The following is a 22,488-nucleotide window of genomic DNA, read 5'->3' on the forward strand; positions in this document are numbered from 1 at the left end:
CATTCGAATCTGAACCTTAGCGCAGTGCAATAAGAGCTGCCAATTTCTGCTAATAAAAAATCAGCTGTTAGTTCAAAGATAGTACATAATCGTAGTTGGCAAAGGCAGGTTTTTCTGATCAGTCATTTTTAAACATCGAATAGAGATAGTCGCGAACGGAGAACATATGAATATGAGCGAAAAATAGAAAAAACATAAGATTATTTGTTTTTTTTTAACATTTTGTTTTTAATTTATAATAATGATAAAGTGGTGTAATTATTTATTGTGTTTGTGTATGTTAGCGGCCAATGCTAACGTCGTGCGAGAAAATGAATTGTATAAATTGGATATAGTGCATTATAATGATTTCCACGACAGGTAATTTTAAAAATAAATTTTTATTTTCTTAAATTTTGTTTCTAACCTTTTTTAGTATAGCGCAAGGTTAAAAACATTTTTTCTTAGGTTTCCTTAAAGGTAAATGTGTGCTACATTCTTAGAATTTAAATGTGCGCAAGCGCATGTTTTGAAGATTCTTGATTGTCAGCTGTTAACTAGTTGACTTTTGAAAGTTAGGGTTGCGGGTTACATTCTAATTAGGATAAAGGACTTGGATCATGGCTTTGGTAAATTAATTAATATAAACAAATTACTTCAAGAAAGTATGTGTTTACAGAAAATAATCATTCCGTGCAAATTAGATCAGCTGATCGCAGTTTAGTAAAAAAAAAACCACGACCTATTTTTTTTTCAGCGAAACGTCTGCTATTTTAGAGTTACTTTGCAAAAGAGTAAAATGGCTTCGCTGTCTGTGTGTTTTTCCATCCGTTTGTAACAAGGCTATTATCTCATGATCCGTGAAAGCTAGACAGTTGAAATTTACATATATCATATATTTCTATTGCTGCTATAATAACACAAAAATTATTAAGAAATTAAATTGATGGGTCACAAATTAAAATCAAATTTTTGATTCTTTAACCAAAATATATGTACGGATCCCTCAGCGTCACGACTTCGACTCTCACTTGACCAGTTTTTTGCTTTTATTGACAGTATTTTATCTAAAATTTCATACCAGTAGCGATCTCTCAATAACACGAGGTTTTAATTTACTATATTTATATTAAACACTGGATCTATCTACCATTAACTTCAAATAAGTATGAAGATACACGTTTAATTGGCGTCTCGTTAAATTAATAACTGAACGGTAAAGATCAATTACAGTTATTTGCCGCTAAACTAACTATTAAAGTACTTTTAACTTTCACTTTACTCATTTTTTATGTATTAAGTAATTCGTGTTGTTTATAGAGAGGGGCAGATAAGAGAATTTTATTAAATTTACTAGTTGTCAAGGAAAATTTTATTTTGCCATATTTATAATTTTTTTAAATGTTTGCTGTTGAAAAAACATATTATACGAAAAAAAAAGACGTTTTGTGTGGACAACCCTTATTATTCAGACGTGTGAAATATAGATAGTAACTGATTGTTCTATATATGTTAAACTTTTTTTAATGTTTACGTTTCATTTACGAGTATTTTCATAAACGTATGCGTAGTTGAAACAATGATCTTCCCAAGATACGTATTTACAAAATTCTGTGTATGTATGTACAGTCAGTGGCAAGTTATAATTGGTGTTTATTATGTTTTAACTGTACCAGGTATCAACATTTAAGTAACTCATTGGATTCGATGGAACATATTTAGAAAATTTCATTTTTTTAATACGTTTCCCGCATTTAGGATTTTAATTCTTTTGTCGCGGGAGGTTCTACAAACATTCACATTACAAGCGCAAAGACCAAGACTCGGGTAAAGTATTCGTGGAGCAAACAAATGCTTGTCTTACGCGGGGATCGAACCCGCAACATGTCAGTCTCTGTGGGTTTGGCGTGGTGGCTTTAACCACACTATAAAAAATACGTATGTAGTTATTAGTTTAATTTCATTTGATTTACATCGACCACAACTATGTTTATCTCTCATTGTACTTAATCTATAATTATATTTATTAAACATTGTTTTATATATTGTATACCTACTAGCTGTTGCCCGCGACACAATCCGCGTGGATTTCAGTTTACAGAGCGCGACAAACAGTCGGAAAGACAGTATTCCTCTTTCATTTATTTATTACAATATTTAAGGCAAAGTTGAAAGCCGTAGTCCATTCCAGAAAGAAGTTTCATACAATTTTTTACGCTTACAGACCTCTTTTCCAAGTAGAAAGTACTCTATGTCCTTTCTCAGGCTCCAAACAATCTGTATACTCAATTTCGTCACAATCGGTTCAGTAGTTTTGGCGTGAAAGCGGGACAGACAGACAGATATAATTTCGCATTAATATTAGTAGGATGAAAAGACAGCATGCTGCTTGCAATTGTGGCGCCATTTTTTCTCTCAGAGCTACTTGCTCTCCATTTTAATTTGAAATTTAAAAAGTGCTTTCTTTCAAACACATTGAATACAATGAAAAAATTCAAACCTTAGACTCAAACCTGCGGCATGTGGCTATAAGTGCCAGTAGCTTTACCGACTAAGCTACCCAGACCATTGACCAAGACTTTGTTTTTGAAATTGCATCGTGACATGTCTTATGGCGGACTACCTACTTAATAGCCTAATATGAATAAATGATCTTTTATATGATTTGTTAGTGACTGTACTACATCTTCATAATTGACGTAGCTCTGTATGTTTGTTTTTACGTTTTTATGCAAAAACTGATTGTCCCGTTCCCACGTAACAAGCGTATTGTGCATTGTTTGGTGTTGAGATGCAAAAACGATCATGAGGATGACGTCACCAACCTTGAAATTTTTAGTGAAATGATGAAGTATTATGGAATATAGTGGTTAACGCCTCTTTGGTTTAACGGTGGCAAATGCTATCGTGCTGCAATAGGTATCATTGGTCTGATATTAGGAACCTTGAACCTTTGAACCGTGTAAAAAGTCTTGGATTCGAAACCCGAGTCAGGAAAATAGTGGCTAGAGTTTACGAATAAGAAGTGAAAAAACACTTCGTAAGAAAGTCAATAGATCTGTCATTTAGGACGTACGGTTGGCCTAGATTTATTTATTAATTAATTACTATCTATTTTATTTAGGTATTTATAGAATGCTATATGATAGAATATAAGCTAAGGACTCACAAAACAGTAGACACTGTTTGACAGTGAGGTCGAAAATTGATAGAGGAATAACTAAAAATTAATTCGTATTCTTAGAATGACAGTGTCTGTTATATTTTATTTACTTTTGGCAGAATATTTAGGAACTGATTTCTAATTATCATCGTGGGGGCCGAGTGCCAAAACGCTTTTTAAAGACCTAGCAAAGCGTCTCGTTGACACTTCTCGTGACCCAAAGGCTGGCTTTTACCTCGCTCAGAGGATTAGCATTGCCATTCAACGTGACAATGCTGCCAGCCTTTTGGGCACACTCCCAGCCGCCAGCGATGCCGATGAATTTATTGATGCTTTGATTTAATTATTTTTTGTTTTTAACTTGTAAATATTTAACTCTGTAAAATTGTAAATAAATCCACAATTTTATCATTTAAATTTGGCTCCATACGTTCATTTTGATGACAGAGGATAATCTGTTAAATGCTACACGTATAAAGTAAAAAAAAGTAAAGAAATTACAATTGTTTTACTTAGGAATATTGAAAACCGACTCCGAGATAGCTTAGGCTGAGCAGATGAGAAACGATCTGTTATTTAAACATACATCATAAGAGAAAACTATCAACAAAGCATCAGTAGCACATACCATATAATTGGGTATTTCACTAAAAATCGTACTGGTCCATCAGATAGATTGTGCGTGTGACTCGAATGTGTTGTACCCTCCGCGAAAAAAATCTATATCTATACTAATATATAAAGCTGAAGAGTTTGTTTGTTTGAACGCGCTAATCTCAGGAACTACTGGTTCGAATTGAAAAAATATTTTTGTGTTGAATAGAACATTTATCAAGGAAGGCTAGCGTGATGTTATATATATATGTATATAACATCACACTGCGACTAATAGGAGCGAAGATACAATGGAAAATGTGAAAAAAACAGGGCAGGTATAAATCATAACTTATATCTTCTACCCACGGGGACGAAGTCGGGAGCAACAGCTAGTAATGAATAAAAGTCTTTGCAGTGTTAGTCATCAAAAAAAAAAACAATGAAAAACACCACTATCTCTCCATTGTACCCTGTAGCATAAAAATGTTTCATAAACACAGTTTATTATATGATTGACATAGTTTTATTAATCTTCTAAATCAAAGGTCTTTGATAAGTAGATAAAGTATCATAGTTATAGATAAAAAGTTATCGATATGTCGTAAGATGTCTTCGATAAATTAAATCTTGTGATGACCTTATCAGAGTATCTATTATCATCTTATCATTATACTGCATCTACCTAATGAAAAGGTTTTGTTTCAACTAAGTCTTTTTTTAGGCAAATTTAAAAAGTTACAGTGTTGGCTCAAAAGCCGAGGTGCGCGATTCCAAAATGTCATTCCTCTGCAGAAAACTCAGCAAAAACCTCTTAATAAAACTGATAAAAAATATTTTGCAAAAGAATTATTTACGTAAGAAATGCAAGTAATATAGCGAAATGAGAAATACCTGACCGAACCGAAAAAGTATATTAAAATCTATACAAAAACAAAAATAATTAAATACTCCTTTACTGAATTGACGGTGTTGATGCATTTACAAAGGATAGCAGTAATATTATTGCAGTCGTAGAAGAGAGATGCGGCTCTACACCGTGTAGTGCTCTGTCACGCTCCCACAACAGCAATAATTAATTACTTCGAGAAGTGGCGACAGCGTGCGGAGTACAAAGAATGTTAGCATCTCGGAAGCGAGATGCCGCTACGCTGGAGTTAGCGCTGACTAACTTCCAGAATAACTGATGACACACGTCCGATGTATCACTGGTTCGATCTGCGCGTAGGTCAATCGTCTGTATGGTCCACGAATGATTGTCCTGAGTCTAGGTGTCTTTGTGCATGTGACTTGAGTGTTTGTGAAACCCTCCGCGCTACAAGGAATAGATTCCTTAGTGCATTAGTCGTTAAAAAAGGGATCTCATACTACATGCACTGAAGGTAAAAGAAAATCGTATAGACATTCATGACGTCATCAAATGCGAGGTCAGTGAGTGTCATTGAATCCCATTTATTTGTCATGAACGCTCAATATGTAGGTACTGTTGCTTCAATTGTTGCTAAGCTGTGAAGCATTTAAATAGATAAAACAAAAGTAGCGCGTTTTCCTTTTGTGTAAACCGTGAAACTATATTTACTGGTTGAATTAAGAAGCTAATGTTATTTAGTATTGTAAAGTTATTTTTTGGTTGCTGTCGTGTTTTAGGGTTCCTTACCCCAACGGGTAAAAACGGAATCCTATTGCTGATGTACCGCTGTCTCACCGTATGTCCATCTATCTAAGTAGGTAAGGCCGTCATTTGTCACCAGACTGTATCTTATGAAACCTGTCAACAGGCTGACCAGTTGAAATTTTCACAGATAATGTATTTGTGTTGCCGCCGAAACAACAAAAGATAAAAATAAGGATCAAAGCCTCCGATTTTTTTCTTTAGCCTTTTGTATGGAACACTCAGTGTTGCGAGCCGGGTAATTTGTATGACTTTACATCAGCGTGAAAATCCTCACGAAAGGGGGTATTGGAAAAACGTAAAGTCATATTTTAACTTAAACGCATCAAAAGGACGCCCCAAACGAAAGCGCTGATAGAATAGTACTGACAACTGACAAGTGACGTCACTTGTCGTAAACAAATCTTCTTTTACATTCGCGTCTTCGCTAATCTAGTGTTATATTCTTAAGCTCTCAAGAACGTAATTTTTTTTAAACAGACCGAAATGAGAGTTTTTAAACAAAATTCCGCGCGTGGAATGTCTAAACAATAATAGCTAGCTGTCAACTGTTTTTGGAGGAAGTTTTCATAGTTACGATTACAATATCAAATGGATATATGCATATACAAACAATGTGTTAGTTGCGAATTATGTTTATAACAAAACTACAACTGAATTCAAATGAAAACAACGCAACTTGATGAAAAATTTATAGATACTCGTACTAGCTGTCCCGGCGAACTACGTACCCCCAGTAACAGTCGATGATCACAGTGGAGGCAAAATATTAAGGGTGGACCCTTATCACTTAAGGTTAAGAAAGCTAGATAGTAGCTGATTCTCAGACCTACTGTAACGGCTTTATAGATTTTTACCAAATTTTATATGCCTATAAAATTTGGTAAAAATCTGTAAAGTTGTTTCGGAGGAATACGGTAACTAACATCGTGACACGGGAATTTTATATATTAGATTGTAAATTGAAATTAGACACAGAAGAAATGATCGTTCTCATCATAAGATTATTTGTCCTGAGTGGCAATCGAACCCACGGCCCCTAGTATAGCAGACGGCTTATTTTTCTCAACTTTTTCTTCTCTTAACTTGTCTATTCAAAATGTTCGTTAAAATCATCGGCCTAGCCTTTTCCCAACTATGTTGGGGTCGGCTACCAGTCCAACCGGTTTCAGCTAAGTACCAGTGTTTTACAAGGAGCGACTGCCTATCTGACCTCCTCAACCCAGTTACCTGGGCAACACGATACCCCTTGGTTAGACTGGCTGTCAGACTTTTTTCAGCTTCTGACTATCTGTAACGACTGTCAAAGATGTAGGAATAACAGCCGGGACCCACAGTTTAACGTGCCTTCCGAAACACGGAGGAACTCGTTATGACAAAGATGGTCACCCATCCACGGACCAACCGCGTCAAGCATAGCTTAACCTGTGATCGAATCACTTATGTGGTTATGCTTAGCCACGAGCTCCTCTCTGTTCGTTAAAATATATTTTCTAAATCATTCTCTTCATTTTCAGATTCGAAGAGACATCAGTGGGCTACCCAATATGCAAGACTAACGACACAAGCTGTTTAGGCGGCTTCGCCCGTCTCTACCATGAGATCAAGACCTTGTTAATCCAGAAACCAGGAGCCTTACTCCTGAATGCTGGAGACACCTTCCAGGGAACTTACTGGTATACGTTATTGAAGTGGAATGTCACACAGCATTTTATTAACATGCTGCCAAATGATGCTCATGTAAGTTTTTATTTATGGACTTTTAATCAAACTTCAAACTTCAAACTTCAAATATTTATTGCGATTATGAGTGGATACAGATGTTATGTTAGGGCGCAGCAATACAATTACAGTTCAATACAATTACAATCCTACTACAATTACAAATGCGAAAGTTTGTATGTATGGATGTTTGTTCCTCTTTTACGCAAAACCACATAACGGATTTAGACGGAACTTAGTACACAGATAGTTTATAACCAAGAATAACACATATGAGTTTGTATCCTGATTTTATGTGCCCATGGGATTGTTTTCGATTATTAGTGGGCGGGCCTGCGGGCAACATCTTGTCAATAATAGTAAAAACACAGAACAAATTATCTTCCTCATCACACAATCATTTTAACTTACTGGGAATCGAAACCACGACCTCTGATAATAATATTAAAAAGCCAGGACCACTAACTTATAGACCAACAGACCATCAACCAAGTCAGCAAAATTTTGTAGGTCTTTACAAAAAATAATCTTGAATGCTGTAATAAAGTTCACAGGAGCAAAATACCTTTCACATAGATATCAAAAGTCGCTTAAACGAAACTATTTAAATTCAAGATGTGAAGGCGTGATAAAGTTTCATATTAATACCTAATATTACAAACTTCAAGCAATAATTAAACATTGATAAATAGAACAATTATCATCTGACGCTTAATCGAACTATGCATTGACGCGACAATTCTGAAAACCAACCCTCACCTAATGTCAGTATTCGACGAAATTTACATTGAGTCAAGTCATCGCTATCGCCGAATTGAACCTTATCGTGTATGTTATAGAGTCCGTTTTACTAGTGATTATCTAAGCTTGTCTGTTGATCTTGTTGTTTGAGCACAAACATGAAGACAAATAGAGTGTGACATAGCAACACAAATAATGTAGTGTTAATAATTTTGACTTTGGACTTAGTAGTTGATATTATGAGGCAAGGTCAAGAGGAGTTGGTGTTGGAGATTGTAGCAAGTACATTTGCCATGTGAATTTCGCATTATTTTTTCAAAAGGAACAGTTTGTTAATAAACGTGTTTACCAAAACAAACTGTTACAATCTTGCTTTAACCTCAAGGCAAGGTCCACAGGTTAGGGTAAAATGATTATGTATTGAAATGAAACTCCATTTCAATGTCTAATTCCATGAAACTTCATGTCTAACATTCGCGTAAACCTAAGAAACCACCATGACTATGTATTATTAAAAAGCAATTTAGGTTGAAAAAAAATTTCGATGAAAATATGTCATGATATTTCCCTTCCTGGGGAATTTCTTTTAATGTCACAGTATATTTTTCGTCACTACTCACTTTTTTCAATAACCTCATATTAAATCTAATCTTCTAGTATATTAAATTTTCACGCCTTGACGCGTTGGCACCTTGACCGATTCACATGATTTTTTGCGTGCAAATTGGGTAGGTTTGAAAATCGGACAATAACTGTTTTCACAAACAATTTTTTTTTCTTCCTTCCAGAATTAAAATGGCAAAAAATCGTGTGCCAGGTAAGCTAGTCTAAAAATTATATTATGTCAAAAAATGTTTTCTTGGTTTCAGGCACTAGGCAACCATGAATTCGACGATGGAGTTGCAGGGTTAATACCATACATCCTGGCGATGAAAGCTCCGGTGCTTGCTGCGAACCTGGTAGCCAGCAATGAGTCAGGGTTATACGGCCTCTACAGGAACAATGTGATCTTACAGAAGAAAGGACGACGGATCGGCATCATTGGACTCATTACGAAGAATACTGAGGTTAGATTAACAGCAATTTAGTTCGCTTATTTTTTAATTACGGAGATTCAAAAAAAATTCGTCAGAAAACATAATTTGCCAAAAATTTTTTGATCATAAAGAATTCTCATCAGTAAATCATCATATTTGGTATTATAAATTATATGTATAACGGTATGAGTAGTTCACCATTTTGGGATATTACTTTCGCATTCTTAAAGAGACCTACCTGACTATTTCCATACACCAAAGTATTTAGAATTGAATTTTGGACAAATAGCGATACTGTTTAAGGGGCAAGATTTTAATACAGTAGCTGAAAATGGTTTCTAAGACACCCCAGACTTAGAACAAGCATTCATGGGTCACATACAATATGCTCTTCTTTCGTATTTTTTTTTATAAATGCGGACAACATCACATACATTTTTCTGAACCCAAAGTAAGTTGCTAAAGCACTTGTGTTATGGAATTCAGATACAACGAAGGTACCACAAACACCCAGACCCGAGACAATGTAGAAATTTGATTTTTTACATTGACCCGACCGGGGATCAAACCCGGGACCTCAGAGTTAGCGACACCTTGAAACCGGTGCATACGCCACTCGACCACGGAGGAAGTCGAATTATATGGAGGTCTCTTTTCTAGGTCCTCTCGAACGCTGATGGTGTGAAATTCCTGGATCCATTCGAGGTGGTGCAGCGAGAAGCCCTGATATTGACGGAAAAACATGATGTGAACATCATCATAGTGCTGTCTCATTGTGGTCTGGATGATGACATGTAAGTTCTTAAGCATTTAGTATGAAAAGAAAGTCGTTTTTTTCCAATAAGGCCATTTTCAAGCAATTTCGAAATGATACCTATTTAATTTGCACATTAAGACTGCACGAATTGAGAAGTGATTTGTGACACAAAATTGCGTGTTCTACGAATATTTTTGAGCCTGGTTGTCTTGTGCATATGACAAAAATATTTTTTAAATGCCCAGGTTAAGCAGGGACTGATGCGGTCATAAATTAGATGAGTGAACTGTTATCAAATTTGTTTTTTTTTAGTCTTTTTGCACGGAACCCTTGGCATTACACATGGCCGGTTATAATAATAATTCGAAAATTGTGCTCCAAAAAAGTATTTTTAGATGTTTGAATAAATTTTACACATATTATGTGTAAAACATTTTTATTGGCATGCAAGTTATCTTCAAATTAATTTAATTGCGGTGGCTCTAACGATATTCAGTCCACAGTCTGAAAGGTATTAGTTTTCGAAACCAAATAAAATTAATTTAAACTCAAACTTTATTAATTTTCTTTATCAAACATCCAGTTTGGAACCTAAATTATTCGTTTTACTTTAGTAATTCAATTATTTTCATTAACTACGCATTAATTTGCATGTACATTCCAAAGTTGGTTTCGGTCGGATAAAAAACTAGCTGTCCCAGCAAAGGTTCTTTTGCCATATAAATTCGTTCTAGGGAATAAAAAAAAATAGGGCTATAAAAAACAGATGTGGTCCTATTCTCAGACCTACCCAATATGTATGCAAAATTTCATAAGAATCGGTCGAACCATTTCGGAGGAGTACGGTAACTAACATCGTGACACCGGAATTTTATATATTAGAAGATACCTCAGTAGTTTAATTTCTCTCAAAATACCTCTTCTAAACTTGAACAATTAATAAAAAAGAGTCATAAGAAACGAAATTGAATCTGCATGATATAAACCCCATTAAACTATCCCATTCCCATTTGGATAAGGGGAGTACTTTAAGCCACAGAAGATAGAAAATTAAAAGGAAGTGATACTCATGGCAAACGAAAGTGTCTACTTTAGGAAATAAATTCTTCTTCACCAATAAAGTTTTCACAGTTGAATTATTTTTCCAACAAACTCGTTGACGATGTTATATTTTAAAACTGAATCAGACATTTATTCTAATACTAGCTGATGCCCCCGACTACGTCCACGTGGTTAGAAGATCTTGAACCCTCAAAGATGAATCATATTCCCCGTTTTTTCCACCTTTTCCATTTCAATTTGAACCAGTAGTTCCCGAGATTAGCGAGTTCAAACAAACAAACTGTTCAGCTTTATAATATTAGTATAGATTCGCGTATTATTAAGACATCAAGAGCTGAATTAACTAATTCCCTTTCCGACTCAGGGGTCTTATTTATTTATTTTTATATGCACTAATTCGGTGCTAGTAAGACCACTCTCTGCTTTCTCAATTCCATTTACCAGTACATAACTAAGAAAATTCTTTATTAAGCGCCTGTCAGTTTTCCCATTATTTTTGTCTCCGATTCTCCTCACGAATATATTTTATCAGTTTATTGGACCGTCCCGTCTTATGCAGTCTTTTACGGCGCGACAACTTTATTGGAAAATATAGTGGATGGGATCTACCTTTGCATTTAAATAGTTCATAACTCTATAGAGTAACAGTCGGGGTATTATCATGATGCATAGCTAAATCCAATCTTTAATAAAGTTTGGGATTTTGTTAAATTATGGATGCATATTTTTGAAACTCTTTCCTGTGGTTTTAGATGTATTTTGTTTGAATATTTTGTGTAGTATTCATTTTACAGCAGTATTCAATTATGCAACGTACTCACGCGTATTTATCGAGGTTACCCGACTAGTTTTGGACCCAACCGGAGTCCTTAATCATGAGCTGACGCGGCGGGGTCGCGACCCCGAAACTAGTCGGGCAACCCTAAATAGGAGTGAGTAAACCGTTGCATCATCTAATAATGAATCATTCTCACAATAGTTACTATCCAAATTTTAAAGCAGTTTTATATATTTTTTAGATCTGTTAATTTGAATTTTTATCAAAGGAAAACTGCGTTTAGAATTTTCCGAATTTTAGTTCTCATAGATACTGAAGTATTTTTAAAACCTGTAATGCTTAATTAATTAGTCGTAGTTACGTTAAACTATAGCCTCTTTTCATTTTTATTTTCTAAATACTGTAAATGAAACTTATTTATTATTTCTTTATCAATTTCTTGTCTTTTTAATTGCCTCCTTGCACTAATGATTTCAATTTTTATTTCGTGGTTGGTTTCAACATTTAAGTCACATGCACAAAGTGAAATCTAGTCAGTACATGTATACGTAATACCAGCCTATACACGGTGATTTTTTAGTCGTCTTACAAAAGGAGCCCAGTTCATGTATCCGACGTAAAATACACCTAGGGGCGATTATTATTTTTTTATCATCAACTAAGATAATAAGTACGAAGAAAAATTAAACAAGAGAAATCTGAAATATACTCTTAAAAATGATAAAAACGCCGCCGCCCGCGCCGCTCACCATTGTTGCAAGGCTCGGACCGCGCTCGTAACAGAGCTGTGTTTCTAAAAAACTATGAATTGCATCATAATATTGAATAAAAATTGCATTTTAAATTTCTTCAAATCTCAAAAATACCTATTTTTTATCATGAACGTGTTCTAGTCATTGGATACATGAACTGGGCTGCTTTTGTAAGACGACTAAAAAATCACGGTGTATATTTCCCACAAGCCTATTTCCACTTTAAAAACAAATAATGAAAATCAGTTCAGCAACTTTTCTTTTGCGTATTCGTACGTAAGCCTCAGTTTCGCACGTTCAATTCTCAATTAACCAGTTTTTTTTTAATAAACTTTTTTTATTTCAGGCAAATGGCAAAAGAGGTGGGAGAGAACATAGACGTGATAATCGGAGGTCACACTCACAGTCTGCTGTACAATGGTGAGGCTCCGAGCCAGGAGGAGGTAGCTGGTCACTACCCCGTAGTAGTCCCGACTGATGCGAAACCAGATCATAAGGTATTAGCATAAGGTTGATAATTCTATCATCACATTTCACCAAACTGCTGCAAAAGAGAAGAGTTATGTTTGTCGAATATGATAGCCTAGTGATAAAACAGCAGGATTGCCGAGCCAAAGGTCTCGAGTTCGATCCCAAGGCGCGCATAGAATTTTTGAATAATGTGTGCCTTTGTCGAGCGTATATTCTTTTACGTGCTATTATAAGTAGGTAGGATTTATTGTACATGATACTTTGTTTTTTGAATAACGATTGACGCAGAAAAGAATTTAGTCCTTGCATCGCGGAAGTTTACACAAACATTCAAGTCACATGTACAAAGACACTCGGTCAGGACAAGCATTTGTGGACGACACAAACGTCTGTCTTAATACAAATTCTTTCGATATTAACAATTTAACTTCGCAGACTAATGAAGCGAAAAAAATTAAACTTATCATTCATCAAATGAACAGCTACGAATTTAACTGCTTACCTTTTTTGCAATCAGAGAAATGAGCATTTTAATTTTGCATTTTTTTTCTCCAACTCGAAGTTTCAAATAGGACCTTATTGCAGCCTTATAAGGTCTAATCCCGAAGGCACACCCTTCCCCTCATTGAAACGTCTTACGGCGTCAGCAGAAAACCTCAATTTAGTTAGAGGTCAATAAAGAATTAAATTGGATACTGTGACATTGAACAGATTTGTTCAGAATATCCATATTATGACGTCATTCAAATAAACCGCAAGATTTTAGTAAAAGCCATCGCTATTTTTTTAGTATCTATCTTAGAATGCTCCATATTAATATTAATTAGTCAAAAGGAATCTCTTTCAACCGACTTCATTTAATTTTAATGGGAAATAGCTGAAGTCTGCACTTTGCTTCTCGTAAAAATTTCACAAACTTTGTCTCAGTACTTTTTACTTAAAATCGTTGATATATTTGTATTTTTGTTAAATTAATATTATAACAGGATACAACGTTTTAAGAGCATTCTGCTATGCTCTGTATGATATCCATAGAGCCTTCCAAGTACTTGTAAATATTCGCAGGCTAATAAGTGTGATCACAATCGTTCATCGAAACGCGAATGAAGCCGAATATAAGTGCGTAGTCCCAAATGGCAAAAGTAAAGACACAAGTATCGGTGAATCTCGTGTATAAATCGAATGGTCTAAAACAGACAATATTACATAGGAGAGGACCTTCTGACATAGCTTTCTAGGTGTCTAAGTCTGTTCACTAATGAAAACCACTTTTTAGGTCATGTACCTTGAGTTTTTAACTTAGACATTAAGAAGTGGCAGAGTTTTAGTTTTCGACAATACTATTAGTTGTCAGACTTATTCTTGAATTGTGGAGGTCTCGCACCCATCTCTCGTATTCAAACGTTTAGACGTATCTACTGACCTTAATATCATTAAAAAAAAAACCTTTTTAAATTGAAAAATATGAGCCTTACTTGTCATCTAAGTTATTAGTATATTAGAACGAGTAACTTCATAATTTAACAAAAATTACTTATATGTACTTTGAAAAGTATAGATAAGTTTAGGGAAATTGAAATTTCCCTTGCTGCTTAAACTTTTTCTAAACTAAATAGAGGTTAACTTTGAGTGTCTGGATCCATCAGATTTTCTTTTTCACTTGTGGACTGTCATTTTGAACTCCATATCCCATTTGAGTGGGTAAAACAATATCACAGCGTAAGTCTCAAAGGAACCTTTGAACTAAATATTCCTCTTTTTAGGTGCTTGTAGTAACAGCATCAGCCTATAGCAAGTACCTCGGTAACCTAACGGTGTACTTCGATAACTATGGTGAGATGAAGAGATTTGAGGGAGAACCAATCTTCTTGAACAGGTCTATTCCTGAAAGTAAGTAGATTTTCTGATTTTTTTAGTTTGTAAAGAATAAATTACTGAGTTTTTCGATGCATGTAATTATGAAAATTCTATAAGCTGTTTTTCCATAACAAAGAAAACATGAATTTAGCTAGGTACATGTGTACAAAGTTTCACGACGATCGGTTAAGTAGGTCCTATTCGCTTTAAAGCGTTACAAACAAACTCACATGCACATTTATAATATCAGTAGATGTAGTACCACGATAAATATAGAAAAAATATTTTTACAAATGTGACCAAGTATATAAGTGCTTTTAATTTTTGCAGGTCCAAAAATGAAGGCACTGCTTCAGCCTTACGCTACAAAAATACATAAAATAGTGAGTGAGGTCGTGGGATACCTGAACGATGATATGGACATGAATGATTGCTCCTCCAAGGAATGTGCTCTTGGGAACCTGTTCGCTGACGCATTCTTACATGCAGTAAGTTTATACATGGATAACTCATTATTATATAGGTAGTTGCTTGTTGCCGTTAGGTTCACTGATAATCTGGACAAAAATATTTTGAGGCATTTCAGGAAATAAATATAGAGTTATTAAATGATGTTACGGTTTACTTACGCGTATTTATTGGAAGACGGCAGACGCGGCGGGATCGCGAGTCGAACTGCGACTCGCGATCCCGCGGCGTCTGCTCATGATTAAGGACTCCGGTTGGGTCCGAAACTAGTCGGGCACCCCCGATAAATACGTGTGAGTAAACCGTTACATGATTTAATAATGAATCAGTCTCACGATAGTTATTATAAAAATAAATCATCATCATTCCCCTGCCCTTATCCCAATTATTTAATTTGGGGTCGGCGCAACATGTCATCTTCTTCCATACCTTCCTATCGGCCGTCATCTCACAAGAAACACACTTTACAGCCATATCGTCTTTCACACAATCCATCCATCGTTTCTTTGGTGGTCCTCTTCCCCTATATCCATCCACATCCATGCTTAACGCCTTTCTTACCACATGATTTTCATTCCTCCGCATAACATGCCCATATATATATATATATAAAAATAAATATTGAGTGTTATTTTGGCGCTACTTGATTGCTGGAAAAGAATGTCTAGGACTAGAATTCTGGCAAAGTAAGCTTGACCAGACCTGGCATAATGAGAAGATTGTATGACAAAGAAGAAGGGAATAGTTTTTGCTCTACCAAATAGTATGGAGGATTTGCAACTCAAAAGGCAAAATAGTTTTATCTTGATATCCGCTAAATATGGCAAAATACTTGCAAATAATACTTATTAGTTTTTTTTGTTATTTTAGTAAAATAATTTGTAGTAGGTATCAAGACTTCGGGGATTAAATTCCAAAAAAATAATTTTATTTCATAAATTAATTGTTAATTTCAGACGAACAAGAAAAAGACATCTAAATTACCGAAAATTTCTTTCCTGCAAAGATGTATGATACGAAGTTCCATAGCTAAAGGACGTATGTATTAAAAATATTGTTATTATTGAAAAAGTATTTTTTCTATTTGTTATGTTTTAGTGTATGTTTTAGTTTAAGCTTCAAAAGATGTTTTATTTCAAAATCCACACAGATTATTAGGTATATAATGGGTCAAAATGGGCAAGCTTAGGTACCTTTTTTCATGTAGAAGAGAATTGCCCGCGGGTTGCCAATTCTAGATTCCAATATATCGAATCAAAGATTCCTCAAGATTTTTACATTGAAAGGTTGGATGTGGTGCCCTGAAATAATTATAGTCATTAGTACTTTCCTGCATTAGATTCGAACCAGCCCATACAACAAGTTAATAGAACCAGAAGGTCATTAAAAACTAAGTAATTTCTCTTAAAATATATTCCAGCAATCACCAAGGGCTCCATCATCAACATGTCTCCCTTCACCAACAAGGTAGTGACAGTTATCATCGCTGGAAGACATATTATCGAAGCTCTGCAAAAATCCGTCAAGAATCCATGGAGAACTCGACCTTATGCTAGTGGCTATACACCACATTTTTCTGGTAAGATTTTGGTTAAATATTTTTTATTTCAATATGCATTAAGTCATATTTTTTTACATTTTCATAGAAAACAATGAAGCTCTTTCAGACTAATTACTCTGATCAGCTGATGATAGATTTTCGTGATAATTATATTTAGGGCCCAATATGTATAATTTGAACTGTGTTAGTTAGTTAATGTAATGTGTTCACACTAATAGATACAAACCTTAACTGGGAAAACATGGGCCGAAATAATTAAAAAAAACGAGTTAGACGATATTCTTCAAATCCCTTTCTTCCTTTATACTATGTACTTAAGGTATTCATATCACTTAACTCCTAAAAAGCTGGACCGATTTATATGTTTTATTACGCTCTGGATAGTATGATCATCTGGATGTAAATCTTGCTCTACATTTTCAGGTATCCGAGTAAAACTAAACACAACTAAGGCTGAAGTCCTTGACATATCAGTTAAAGTCGATGATGAATTCTTACCCTTCGATCTGGACCAGGAGTATGAAGTGACGACCCTGGACTTCCTAACAAGAGGAGGCAATGGATTCAAGGTAAAAATTAAGGAATATGGCAAGATACTAAAATTCGACTGCACGAATAGTCGAGTGTTTGAGGTAACCTGGCAAAAGTCAGTGAGCACGACGTCGTGGGTTCGGTTTCCACGGGCGCTTCACCTAAGTTTGGGTGTCTTTGTGCATGTGACTTGACTGTTTCTTGAACACTGATTGACTTGAATGTTTGTGAAAACACCCGAGACTTGGGTGCGTTTAAAAAAATGTTGCAAACTGTTTAGGTACGGTTTAGTCACGCGCATTTTTCCGAAGTCGGATTTTGTGCGTACAAGTTTAAATCACGAAAGCAATTGCTAAAAGCATGCTCTGAGTAACAAAATTCGATTTACACAAAGGGCAGTGTTGTCAGTGATATACAGGAATTGGAAGTCGTAGTACTGGAACAAGCATTTATGGATCAAACACGCAGCACTTTGTTATAGTTCGGTGAATCAGACAAAGCTTTCGTTTAGGCTGACATCAGGATTCAAAGAATAAAAGCCGTCAAGTGCAAATCGGATCTTCAACACTGCAGGTTCCATACAAATTAGCTAAAGAAAAAAATTACATTTGTCGTATATGGTCAAAAAGCTACTCAATTTAAGTGCCTGATAGGCACTTAAATTCTATCAAACCTATAACCGTTATTTATAACATTAAAACTGTCTCGCAAAGCTATAAAAAATTATATATATACTGTCAGGTCACACTCACAGTCAAACAAACAGACACAAGTTTAGATGGACAGACAGCGTAGTCTTAATAATAGTTCTCTGATTTTACCTTTAACTAAGGAATACATCGTGGGCCTGGCGACCTATCCCATTTGGAAAACTCTACTAACAAAAAATATACATACATACTTTATTGTTTATCGCTAGTCGAAAATCCTAAAACTGCTTTTCTTATTCACAGATGTTCAAAGAATTCGGTCGGGATCTTACAGTTATAGGCAAAGACGCCGACGCCTTAGAAGACTACGTGAGGTCAGCTTCGCCTATCACACCGACTCTAGATAAAAGACTTATTCTAGTTAGCTGACAATTTAACATATACACTTAGTACAAATAAATTTAATTTATAAATTATAAAGCGTTGTTTTATTTGTGTACTTGGTGATTATTTGGCAAAAGAAAAACTTTAAGAATTTTTGTATAACATTATAACCTATTTAACTGTAAAAGTGATACTTTATAAATAACACCTTCCATTTTAGAAATGTCACCTGTCGAAATGTCGAAAAACCCCAGAGAAACCTGCAAGAGAGCATTCCTCCATTAAGCATAAGTAACAAGACCCTGATATTTCGATAATGACGACTCTACAACTTTCCCACAAATCCGTTATTTCTCATCTAATCCGAAACTGGGCAAAGCATGTAATATGACTACTAGACAACTGATAAAAGTACATAAACTTTTCTAAATACAAACATCATAAATATAAACTACCTACATCTAGATATAGAATGAATAATCGTGTTCATCACATATAAAAAATATCCTGGGTGGGAATCGAAACCAAGACCCCCGGTATACCCGTCAAGGCCACTAACAATTAGATCATCAGGCAAGTTCTAATGATCATCACAAACAATGATATTAAAGATGAGAATCACTTCAATCCAAGAAACATCAAAGATCACAAGACTGCTGACCAACAAATCGCAAACTCAGCCATTGTTATCACTTAAGAATTGTTTTTAAAGAACGTTTCCACTATGTGTAACAAAACTGGAGCATCTCTGGAACGGGAACGGGAGTGTAAGAGTGACAGCATAATACACTTCATAGAGCGGCATCTTTCTTACACAACTGCAATGGTACAGAAGACTGTTTAAGATAAAGCAGGATAAGGTTTTAGGTATGTCTTGCAGAAAACTGTATCACAAAAGTGGGATTCTTTATCCTTCAAAAAATATCTTTGGATTATTAACTGTATTAGCCGTACCCGTCACGTCGTCCACGTGGCATAATAAGTTAAGCTAAGTTAATCCTTACTGCTTGTAACGAAAGTGCCGTCAAGATTGGTTCCGATACTTCACCGGACAAACAGACAAATAGCCATACGATATAAAAAAAAACTATTTTGGTGTATGTACCATCTATATTCATACGCTTGCTGCTTATTACAATATTACGAACAGACTCTCCAATTTTATTTATATGCATAGATATATAGATTTATGTAGACAGAACTGTATCAAATGCATGTTACTTTTAGTACTTTAATATTTTTCAAAACAAAAAGATTTCGCAGTGAAACAATACCTTAACTTCAAAATTCGCTGAACACAATTCCAATCGGATCTCATTGATTATCTAATTTATGATTCATTGAGTTGAAAACTTAAATAGTCTGTGATTCAGTACTTTTGTTGGTTTATTTGGTATTATGGGAATCGTTTCAGTTTTCACTTCATTTATCAGTCTTTTAATCTTCAAAATTATTACGAAACTGATTCCCTAAAAATTAGCATTTAATCCGCAATAATTGCATTAATATTGCTTTGCAAGACACGTAATAACTAGTCCAGTCTACACAACCATTTAGTGACATTTTAAAATTAAAAAAAAAACACAAAACGCCAAACCAATTCGAAAATAGCATTTAAAAAATTGAACAAGCCATTTAAAGAAAACGAATCGTTTGACCAATAGTATCTGTCAGTTAGACTCGGTAAGGCTGGTCCGTGAATAAATACCTGGTGTCGATAAAAAATGGCCGCCGTGCTAAGCCCAACGGACTTTTAGTGATCGTTTCAACTTTTGCACTTTTTTAGCTTGAACCACCGTTCCACTGAATGTTTTTTTACAGGCATTACGTATTGGCCTCAATTCTGGATTCGTCTGAATGTCTGCAATTTTTTGGTTGAGATGATAAGTTTTGTTCTACAAGAAAGATTGATATGAATGAGTATTTTTAACTCATAATTATGTGAAAGAAACACAGAGTTCACCACTAACACGATTCTATGTGATTTTTTTTCTACGTTAAAAATAGTAAGTAAAAGAAAAACGCCAAAAGAATATTAAAATAAATAGAATTCCCTTTTCACTTCTTAAATCTAAATCAAAAAGTTTTCATTTCAAGTACCTAGTACCATTTCAGACTCTATCGAAACGTTAATATGACTATTTTTGCAAACTTATTGGATATGCATGATAGAATAAGGTTTGCAAGCTTAAATAAAATCAGATTGATTTAATGAGAAGAATCTAATTATGAAATCTGTCAATTACAAGGACAGATGCGGTGACCACTGCGGAGACCAGTATAAATTGTAATTGCAGGATAATTTGCTAAGCATCCTCTTTCACTAGGTATGTTAAAACCAAAATTTGGTCCGAGTTGTTGAAAAATAATAATGATCTCGAGTTACTAAATTTCAAGTACTAGTTCCCTTTGACCGAAAGGGGGGTTTGGCCATGATCTGGTTAGACCCACAGTAAAATAGTTAAAAATGCTTGCCGGACTCCCGACACACGGTTGTTTGCAAATAGGCTAATGATGAATAAATTAGTTGGGTGGCAAATTTATGAATGTAACAACCGTTGCTTAACCTCGACCTTTATTTTGAGAATTTATGGATATTGCAGTGATTCATCATACGTGTTAAAATCAACTCTTAACCTATCATAGTTTATGAGATACACCTTCGTTTTTCCCATTTGGTCATAAAACTCAGGCCAAAAAATCAAAAACTTTATATGAATCCACAGACCAAATTCTACCTGGACACCCGTTACCAACCCTTTACCTTAATCCTGAAAATCTAATCCTCTTTTAGTTGAAACAATTAATTTTAATATATGCTAATGAGTTCTTGGTGTTTTGGAAGCAATCAGGCGCGACTGTCGTGTTGACCACCTGGCTACAATTTTCAAATCCAGTAAGGTAAGAATTTGTTTTTGACACGGATCTTAGTTTTCTAGATGTGATTAAGCATAACTTTTCATTGGACTTCATAGAAGAGGAGCTTCTTAATTCAGTCGCGTTTCGCTTCGGACTGGATGAAAAGATTTTGTTGATTCTGTTTTTAATCAACGCGAAATAGTTGTCATTTAGTTTTAGGTTTAACCGCGACCGCTCATGGTTATGGACTCCGCTTAGGTCCGAAACTAGACGGGCTATCCCGATAAATACGTGTAAGTAAACTAATAATGAATCTGTCTCACGATAGTTACTATAAAAATACCAATAAGTCATGCATACCAAGAATAACAGAAATTGCAAAATTGAAGCGGTTGCTGCAACCAAGAACGGTAGAGGAGGTTTATTACAAGCATACACTATGCTTCTAACATCACAAGACATTAATATCTTCAAATAAAAATCACTGAGCTCAATTTGATAAAATAGATTTTTATTTTGCTTTCTCTTTCACAAAAGCAACACTAAACTTTTGAGCCGTTGGTACGACCGAAGACATTGATCACATCTAGGGACTAACTATCTTTGTTTTAGAATTTTTATCACGAAACTTGGAACACTGCTATGGACAAGTTTCTGAGTTTCTATTGAACGCCGTCTTTGAGAAACGTTTCGCAAACTTGTTTTAAGACAAATCTCTTATTATGCGGCACCTTTGTTTGTATTCGTTATGGTTTCTTGTTTAGAAATGTTGGCAGTAGCGAAAATAAATAGACGGATTGTTTCTTTTATTACGATGCCAATATCAAATTATTATATGGGTAGAAAATATCCCCACTAATAATACGAAAAAGGAGAAGAAGTAGCAGTTTAATGAATGATGATGAACGCTTATTTTTTATTTTGTCCCTGAATCTTAAAAACGGTCAAATAACAGAGATTTAAACAAACCAGTGATTTCACTTCTGTGTACAATTATTACGTTATAAGCTCGTGCCGTAATTAGTAGATACGTCACAAAACACGTAGATGATTAAATTGTCTATCAACGACCTACCGAGTCGTTTTTTTCTACTGCCAAGGCCTTTGATAATCAAAAATGTAAAGCAACATACAAGTTCCTCAATCCTTATACCATAGCACTTTTGTGCCTACCCATGAGTTATTGCACTAAAAACGACTAAAACATACCCGGATCAGCTCGCTCGTCAAAAAATCATCACTCTCATACACTAACTTCAAATTAATCGGGATTCAACGAATACCCACGGAAAATGGAACGCGAACTATTCCAAAATGGATGCCGAAAGCTCATAACAGGCATTTTTAATACTAGTGCCTGCACATTATTTGATAGCAATGCGTAGTAACAGCGTAATTTAAATTGTTGCTCGTAATATTAGCAGGGAGCAGTGTGTATTCAGGAAGCCTT

General features: G+C 35.0%; 1 protein-coding gene across 1 annotated transcript; it reads left to right on the plus strand.

The window, feature by feature from the left end:
• Positions 1 to 119: 119 nt before the first annotated feature.
• Positions 120 to 18,271, plus strand: LOC113494113 (apyrase-like). Its single transcript, XM_026872264.1, has 11 exons — positions 120 to 360; positions 6,926 to 7,148; positions 8,741 to 8,938; positions 9,569 to 9,702; positions 12,604 to 12,754; positions 14,492 to 14,618; positions 14,916 to 15,073; positions 16,010 to 16,091; positions 16,474 to 16,632; positions 17,038 to 17,183; positions 18,099 to 18,271. Exons 1-11 carry the CDS (start codon positions 242 to 244, stop codon positions 18,222 to 18,224), a joined length of 1,623 nt encoding a protein of 540 aa, XP_026728065.1. The 5' UTR covers positions 120 to 241; the 3' UTR covers positions 18,225 to 18,271.
• The last annotated feature ends 4,217 nt before the right edge of the window (positions 18,272 to 22,488 follow it).

The sequence above is a fragment of the Trichoplusia ni genome, chromosome 1, assembly GCF_003590095.1.
Source record: "Trichoplusia ni isolate ovarian cell line Hi5 chromosome 1, tn1, whole genome shotgun sequence".
NCBI lineage: Eukaryota > Metazoa > Arthropoda > Insecta > Lepidoptera > Noctuidae > Trichoplusia > Trichoplusia ni.